The 8,777-nt window shown below is 59.5% G+C and overlaps 1 protein-coding gene across 5 annotated transcripts in view; it reads right to left on the bottom strand.

Annotated features, from left to right (window-relative positions):
* LOC113206788 (thyroid receptor-interacting protein 11) overlaps nucleotides 1-8,777 on the bottom strand; it is a 197,889-nt gene that overhangs the window by 171,552 nt on the left and 17,560 nt on the right. For all 5 annotated transcript variants that reach the window (XR_008011013.1, XR_008011012.1, XR_008011011.1 and 2 more), the window contains exon 2: nucleotides 3,804-3,910. Coding sequence is in view for 2 of the 5 variants with exons in the window: in XM_052266391.1 (XP_052122351.1) it covers nucleotides 3,804-3,910 (107 nt within the window). In the remaining 3 variants the exon portion in view is untranslated. The remainder of the gene's footprint in view (nucleotides 1-3,803; nucleotides 3,911-8,777) is intronic.

Below are 8,777 nucleotides of genomic sequence, written 5' to 3'. Positions count from 1 at the left end.
GGGAAGCTGAAAGGTAGGGCCCGGTCGCCAGGTGGTCGCTCGCACGCCCCCCCCCCCTCCAACCCATTGATAAGCCAGGCTTTGCGCGGCTCTGAGCGGCACAAACGCGCTGCGTGCGCTAGCGTTAGCTAACGTTAGCTAATGCGGCCCAGCCCAGACCCGCGGCGGGAGATTAGATCACCTGTCGCGTCAAGAACGAAAAAAACAGATGAAAGAGAGCCAAAGAGAAAGACGCGGTGAGCGGCAGGGTGAGAGAGAGAGGGAGAGACAAAGCTGTGAGGGCGCGAGTGAGTGAGGCTAGCCCAGAGGAGGAGGAAGTGGGCGCCTCAGCCCGTCAGGCGGCGACGTCCGATGGGCTGCCAACCTCTACGGCGTCGGCAAACGAGCGCAATGTGACGGACAGTGGGGGGCCGCGCGGGGCGGGGCGGGGCGTGGCTGGGGTGGAGATGAGATACCGCGGCTGACGATGGCCGACATATGGCCGCGCGCCCCGCACAAAAATATAATCCATCCCCCTGCCCTTGTTTGCGCTGCACTCCACCAAGGGTGGCGTCAGGGAGATAGAGGCCGAGCGAGGGGAGAGAGGCCTGGGACTGGCAGGTACTGCGTGGCAACAGTAACACCCTGCTTTGCTCGACCGAAAAGTGGCAAGACGTAATTTTCCAATCAACAACAGAATATAACTCTGGTGTAGAAAAGAGTACGCGAAACAAAACAGCCACTAAGGGACAGCGGGTGCAGCAATAAAATTGGCGTAGTTGGCTGTAAGTCACCGGTAAGTCATGCGGTCAAATCGGAAGGTGCGCTTCCCGTCTGTCGTGTTGCCGTCACTTCTTCCCCGGCGCCTCTCTGTCTCTCTCGTACCCACACTCGCTCCCCGTTCTCCGGCGAGTGTGATGAAAGCTGCTCCCGCTCGCGGACGGGCTTTAGAACGGCCACCACCACCTAACGCAGATTAAGGCTCGAGAGCAAAGCAGCGCGGATACCCCGCGAGGGAGAAAACTATTTGAAATGTCTCGAGTGCGCCGGGCGCAGCAGCGCGCCAGGACTCGCAAGCACCTGTTTGGACACCGCCGCCAGCTGCGCGTCCAAAATGTATTTATACACGTTTCGCACAAAAACGTTGCGCGCGGACCTGTCGAGCAAGCAGGCGGTTGGGCTAAAGTGGGCCCTATCAGCAGCAGCAGCAGCAGGCGGCGCGAGCGTCCTCGGCGTCCTCACGACCAGTTGGACGAGGACGGAGAGCCGCCGCAGGTGAGCGGACCCTGGCGGCGAGCGGTCGCAGGTGCATTAGCATGCCGTCGGCCGGGCCCCGGGGACCCCGCGGGGCGGGACTCTTCCACTCCCTCCCCCGCCGCTGCCGCGCCGCAGTACGCGCGTCATCGCGGCGCGGGCGCGCGCGAGCAGCCTCGCGAGCAGCGCGCGCTTTTTGCGCCGTTTCCCGCTCCCGCCTCCGCCGCGCCGCGCGCCCGCCTTCCCCGCTCTTTTCATATTCGTCATTAATCAATCCCCGATCACTCGCCCCTCCCCGCGCCGCACCGCCCCGCCCCGCACGGCTCCCCCGGACCGGTCGGCAAGTCCGGCGCGAGCTGCGCCGCCCCGCGAAGCTATTCCAGGGAGGCTTTCGCCAATAAACAAAAGCCACCCAGGCCAAGCAGCAGCAGCAGCAGCGGGTCTGCTGCCAAGCGGCCCCGGCCGGCGTCTGCGGGTCCGCGCGACTGACGCGGGGGGTGTGCGTATAAAAGGACCCTTCTAGTGGACGCGACGCGATGCGACGCACGACGACGAGTTGTTGGGGTCGTCGTGGACGGACTGCGACGACGCTAGCGGGGCGCCGGGCCTCGCTCTCCTTTATTTTGTATACAGTTTGAATCGCTTCTAGGCAGCGGCAAGCGCATGCCCCGCGCGCGCTCGCCCCCGGGCATAGTAGTTATGTAACGACACTTCTGTAGTTGTTAAGTTTGAGTTGGCGTCCGCGAGAAACGCAAGCACGCGGCAGCGTACCTTGTGCGTGGGCATCCTCCTCATCCTCCTCCTCCTCATCGTCATCGCGCCCTCCCCACCGCGGACATGGCTTCCTCCACTTTCTCTGTTAATTGTCCAAACCGCCGTATGGACGATGGCGGCGACATACAGCGGACAGAAGCAACGAGGCTGGGGGCAGCCAGCCTACTCGGGCATTATATGCGCCATGCATCGGCGTAGCGGCTAACCATTGAATTTGAATGGGACGCCATGATATTTTTACCCGGTTACAATTATCATGATCATGACCCCATGATACTTTTACCCGGTTACAAAAAACGTGACCCCACGATATTTTTACCCGGTTACAAATATCATGACCCCATGATATTTTTACCCGGTTACAAATATCATGACCCCATGATATTTTTACCCGGTTACATATATCATGACCCCATGCTATTTTTACCCGTAGTAAAAAATCATGGGGGATTCTTTTAAACTCCAACGGTGATCCTGAACCTTATGGAGGCGATAATATTCGTAACCTTCCTAAAGTGCGCGTAGAATCGAAACGGTCCCTTGTGTGAGGGATGTATCAGCAAGCACCCGGTTGGCCCCGAGCCCTCCATATCACCCCCTCGGCGGCACTCGCTCGCGATCTCCCCCCCTCCCAGTGCCTACGCCACCGTCGCGCTCGCCACTCTGCGAAGCAATTTGCGAATGGGCGCGTCCGTGTGGCAGTCTCGATCCAGTGGCACCCGCCCATGGTTGGTAGTATACACGGCCGCAGCGGCTGCACGCCCAAATGTGGTGGTTTGTCTTGATGGGCGTGGCGGGGCGTGGTGGGGTGTGGTGGGGCGAGGCGGGGCGGGGCGGCTGATGCTGGGCCCGCTCGGGGGTGCGGAAGCAGGAAGCCAGCCCCCGAAGCGCGTCTTGAGCTGGAACTGGAGCCAAGTGCCGGGGCGGTCGGACCGGACTGGAGGAAGGCGACAACTACGTACTGCAGCGGCAGCAGCGGGGAGGAAAAACAACGCAACTGCTATGCAGAGCTGGCAGAGCACCACCGCCGGCCCAGCGTGCGCGTGGGGCGGCGTGGGGCGCTGCTGGCGCGGCGCGTGCAGCGTCCTGGACGTTCGGCGTCGTCGTCTGGACGGGCGGGTGGAGTGGCTTGGCGAGGGCGAGGTCTGCATCGACATCGTCGTCGATCTCTCGCGCACATATAGCTGATATAGCCCTCTGGCCGCAGTAGGAGGACGAGGAAGACGAGGAGGCGAGCGGGCACACATTGCAAAACATTATCGGGCGACGCACCACGCGCCCCAGGAAGGAGGAAGAACGGAAACGGAAGAGCGAGCAGGAAAACTGGCGCGACGGCATTTCGGCGTGGACGGCACTAAATCCCTCAGGTCGGGAGGGTCGAGTTTAGATTGCGGCGCGATCATACGGTCGCAATGGAAAACTTGAGGGGGAAACCGCGAGGGAAGAAAGAGACATTTCTCTAGATGGAGGAGCAGCGTGTGAGCCGGACGGGTTCGCAGGGGCGTAACTCGTGGACGATAAGTCGATGATGAATCTGGCCGATGCAGCGGCGGGGCCGGCAGGGCTAATGAGGCATTGAGCGGCCCACCCCGCCCCGCCCCACCCCACCCCGCCGTGTTAACAGCTTTGGCTCGTACCTACAAGCCGTTCCGCGGTGCTGCGTTCGCTCTCGTCGATGATACGCCATACACGCTCCATCGCGTTGATGCAACGTTAAGCGATGTTGTCGGATGTCGTTTCCTTTTCATACATACCATTCTGCGAGTTTTCATTTAATTTGTTTGGTTAAGACTTACGTGAGCCGCCGTCGTCAGTCCCTCGACGGCCTGCCTGCTGCCGCCGCTACTGCCACCACCGGCTGCCCCGGCGTCGTCTGCTGCTGCTGCGGCCGCCGCCGCGGCGTCTGCAACAACAATAACAACATCATCAGCAACAGTGAAGAGAAAGAGAGATGCGGCGGCCGCGCCATTCAAGGCTCAGCAGAGCCGCGCGCCGCGTGGCCGCGGGGTTACGGACGGACATAACCTAGCCTAACCGCTCGTAACGGCGGGGCATGCCAAGTAGGGGCGCGGCCCGCCCGCCCGCCCGGCAGCACCCACTGACCAGCGCCGACCAGGTCCCCTCGAAAAGTGACCGCAACAAAGTGGTCGCTTCCTCTTTGGGGGGCCCGTACGAAAATTAGCACGTCATTCTGAGAAGATGTTTTTGTTTGTGCGGATGTTTAATGTGAGACTAACAGTATGCCTAAGTAATGTAAGGCGTCAGCAGCTTTTACTCTCGGTACTTTTGTGATTGGTTTTGCACGAGCGTGAGGGCTTTGGGGAGCATGTTAGAAATGTATACTACATTATGGGGAAAAAAAGGTTTCTCGCTGCCCACGGACCCCGAAACACTTTTGGTTCAAGTCAAAGCGTTGTGACTAATGAGGGTCCCGTGAAGCGAATTGTAGCCCCTATGAAAATTATACAATTTGTGTACGACGCACGCGGTCGGGATGATGTCACAGCGGTGATGCATTACGAACTGATGGAGGGGCCACCCGCGACGGAGAGACACAGGGAGAGACATCAACCACGCGTCGCCATCGCCAAGGGCCGAGAAAGGAGTGGTGGCGGCGGCGGCGGCGGCGGCGGCGGCGGCGGCGGCGGCGGCCGGACACACGCCGATAGGCGAGGCTGATAGTGTGAAGGGATGCGGGTTCACGTGGGCTTTTATTTCCATAAAGGGGGTTTGCTCCTCTCCATCGCCTTCCTCGTGTCGAAAACCCGGTAAAACCGCATGTTGAATGATCGTGTCCTTTTCATCATATGAGACTTTAAAGCAGGTCATCGTATTGAGAGATGCAGAGAATTTCACCCGAGGGGGCAATAACTCCGGGAATCATGTGTACACCTGCCAGGGAATCATCAGTATAAAAATTATTCGAAATCAACAGAAATCGATTAAACCAAAGTCGAAATAAACGTTTTCTACCACTAGATAACCCAAGGAATGAATATAAGCTGTCGGGAATCAATGGGAATCAAGTATTTCGGAAATCATGTGTACACATCAGAAGGGAGTTATTGCCCCCTCGATGTCACCTGAAGGACAAAACTACACGACACTTGAGACAAAAAAAAACGAGCCGACGCATCTATACTTGAGCCCCTTCCGCCCGCGGCCTGCAAGTGGAGGCAGAGACGTTTTCTGACACCTGCATCAGGTGCAGCGAGGCGCGCACACACAAACACACACACGTGTGGTGCGGAGGTGTCCCCTCTCTGTCCGAAGTGCTACGCCGCGAGGAGAAAGTGGCGTGCTCTGCTATCACGGCGCCGTGCCGTTTGATCGGGCCGCGAGCACCGGCTGTGCTGTGGGGCCCCGTCCCGTCCCACCCCGCCCCGCGCCCCGCCACCTCCACGACTCCATTTCCGCGGCGGGGGACGCCATGCGTGTGTGCACGCCACCACTCACCACCCAGAGCACAGTGCAGCCACATGTCAAACGTGTCACGGAGCGGTGCGGGGGAGGGAGGGAAGGGGGGAGGATGTAATGTGGCTTTTAAGGAAACGTTTCCGAGTGCCCCGGCGTATGCTGCTCTCCTCGACCGGCCGGTCTGTCTGGCAAACCGCGTGGTCAAGTTGAGGTGCCCGCTTAAAGGTGGGGTTGGGTTGGGGGTAGGCAGGAGGACGAGGAGGAGGAGGAGGAGGTACTAAAATGTACGTTTTCCACTCGGCTGGGCAGGCGTGGTGGGCATGCGCAACACAACTTGCTAAAAACTACGATACCTCACTTGACCAACAAAACTGGATCGAAAACTGGGCATAATGAACTCCCCCACCCCCCCACCCCCACCCCATGAACCTCAACGTTAAGGTGTCTTAACGGTGATAAGACGCCTGAACGTGTTAAGGTTTCTTAACCTTTTAAGGTGCCTTAAAGTGTTAAGGCACCTTAAAGTGTTGAGGTGCCTTAAAGTGTTGAGGTGCCTTAAAGTGTTAAGGTGCCTTAACGTGCCAGCTGACTCGAGCCGTGTTTTCTTTTCTTGTACCTCAATCACAGAGTGCAGGGTGAGCAGGTGGGGCACCCATGCGGCGGGAGCGCAGGCCGCGCGCGCCCAGTTCAGGCCCCGGAGCCCGTCATTATGAAGCTGCAGCATGATCCGGCAATGACCGTCCGCGGGCGCAGCCGCCTTCAAGTCCATTCACCGGTAGGCCGCCGCGGGCGGCCAGCAGCAACATGGCGCAGCCCAGCCTTTTGCTTTCCTCTGACTGCGGTCACACCGGGTGCAGCCTCGTGGCAGCTCCTACGGCTAGTCTCCTCTGGCAGTCTCATGTCAGCCTCATGGCAGAAGTCTCGTGTCAGTCCCATATAGCAGTCACATCTGGCAGCATCCCGTGGAAGTCTTCAAAGTCTCATGGCATCCCGTAGAAGTCTCCTGGTGGTAGTCTCATGGCAGCCTCACTGTTGCCCCATGGCAGTCTCACATGGCAGGCTACCCGTGGAAGTCTCACGGCAGTCTCACTGCAGCCTCATGACAGCCCCAGCCACCTCGTTATCCACCCGCAAACGTAATTGCGCCCATGGCATCATAGGAGCTGGCATTATCCCGCCGCGGCAAGAGCGGAAGCTGCTGGAAGACTTCTTTCTTTTTCACCCGCGTCTTCATTTTCATTTATTTTTTTGCAATGGCTCGCTGGCGCGCGCCAAAGTGCGGCCGGTCGCAAACGGCGCGCGCGCGAAAACAGATCAGCCCGGCGTCGCGTCTAGTCGGTCGGTTCGGCCAATGGAGCTGTCACACGGCTGGCGCGAGGTCCGGCTATGGGCGTCCCATTGGGGCGCCGAGAAAATATGTAGTGCCTTCTACACATATGAAGTCGTCTCGTCGGTTCGGTTAATTCGTTTTCTTGCTTGCGGTTGGAGACGATGGAAAACAACTTCCTGCTGCTGCAGCTATAGCAAGGCGGCGGCGGCCGGGGCGCGAGCCACGCGCGCGAGCAGCGCCTCTCGGAAATAAAGATTACAAGGCGGACAGCCGCGAGGGCCAAAAAGCGAAACCGAGCGAAGGGGGGGGGGGGGGGGGGGATCTCTAGGAACAAGGATTAGGCGCGCGATTGGCACGTTATTGCAGGCGATATCCCCCTCCACCCTCCCTCCCTCCCTCCGGGCGCGGCGCGCGGCGGGGTGGACAGAATGGGGCAGGGGGGCGATGGGCCCGCGGTGTATACGGCAATCAGCTGGCGGATAGAGGGATACGACACGTGCACGCCGAGCCATCTGTCGATACTCCACGCTGCAGGGGCTCTATGGGGGCGCTCGCCCCCCCCCCTCTCTCTCTCTCCATCTCCCTCCCTCCTTCCCTCCCTCCCTCCCTCGCTCTCTCACACACGGCGACACCTGGTTGGTATTTTGTGTTCTCTTAGTATGCAGCAGGGTCGTCACCACCGCCATACCCCGCGGTGTCGAGCCCGGACAAACACACACACGAGTGTTGAGGTGAGTGTGTGGGTGTGCGCAGGTGGCGCACACGCCGAGAGCAGCACACCGTCTCTATATGTGATGTGATATTTGCCGGTGTGATTATGGGCGCCCTTTTCAAAAAGACCCTCTCGTCGCATGACGGCCGTGCGGCGACACCCTCCCCTCTTCTAACGGCCCGCGACCAATCGGACCCGACCCGACTCGACTCTGGACGTGTGCAATTCCGGCGCGCGCGCGGGAGAGAAATCGAATCGACCCGCGCGACAGACACTCCGTAATGTATACATGAGGTTTGACGGCGACGCCCAGCAGCATGAGGCCCGCCGAAGGGGGAGGAAAGGGAAGCCCCCGAGTCGTCTTCACTATCAATTGAAGCGAACACTGATTTCACTTCGTCTTTTCCTTGATTTTTTCTGATACTTTATTCCGATTTTGTTTTTGTTAAGTTTTCTGATTTTTTAAAAATTATTTTTCAACTTTGTTTTTATTTTTATGCATAGGGTGAGGGTAAACACTGTTTTTTTTTTGTTTTGTTTTGTTTTGTATAGTGAAGTATACCCCTTCGGACGTACCGCTCCTCCCCTTCCTGCTCGTTGCACACTTGTCGGTGGAGTCGCGGTCGTGCCGCGGAGCTGACACCTCGCGCGCCGCACCCACGCCGACGCGGCCGGGGGCGCCTCTCCAGCCCATTAGCCCCGCCCCGCCCCACCCCGCCACGCCACGCCTTCCAGAGACCCATCACAAACACGACGCGCGGATCAGAGAGATCCCCCACGTTTGCGAGTCATTAGCTGCCGGCCGTGCGGACCGGACAGCACCTCCCGCCCGCACCTCTCTCGCTGATGCTGCGTCTTCTTCCGCTGCCCCGGAGGCATCACGATATTACGGGCCGTTACGAAACAACGCGCGACGCAAAACCGCAAAAATAAAAATAAATGCGATCCGAGGGGCGGAGCAAAAAAAGCGATTTCCTAGGGCCTCCTCGGCCACCACCACGGCGCGTGGCGTGGCGCCTGCGTCCACCCGCCCGCCAGCCCGCCCGAAGGGAACACGAAAGCGATATCAGCCGACCGGGAGGGAGCTGCAGCTGCTCTACTCGAAGTGTTACCGACCGGCGTATTTCGGAAATCTCTCTTAATTGCGGTCCCGTCGAAGAGGAAGGATCCCTCTCTAACCTCTCCTCTCAGTTCTCTCTCTTTCTCTCTCTCTCTCGCGATCGCGCGCGCCGGGCCGCGCCGCTGCCGGAGGGGGGCCCCATCTCGGCCGCGTGCTCTTGCTTCTGCTCCCACAGCCAGATGAGCCCCCCC

Source organism: Frankliniella occidentalis, unplaced genomic scaffold (assembly GCF_000697945.3).
Source record: "Frankliniella occidentalis isolate FOCC.00 unplaced genomic scaffold, Focc_3.1 Scaffold38, whole genome shotgun sequence".
NCBI lineage: Eukaryota > Metazoa > Arthropoda > Insecta > Thysanoptera > Thripidae > Frankliniella > Frankliniella occidentalis.
The sequence above is the reverse complement of the archived record's forward strand: the minus strand, read 5'-3'. Positions and strand labels throughout refer to the sequence as shown.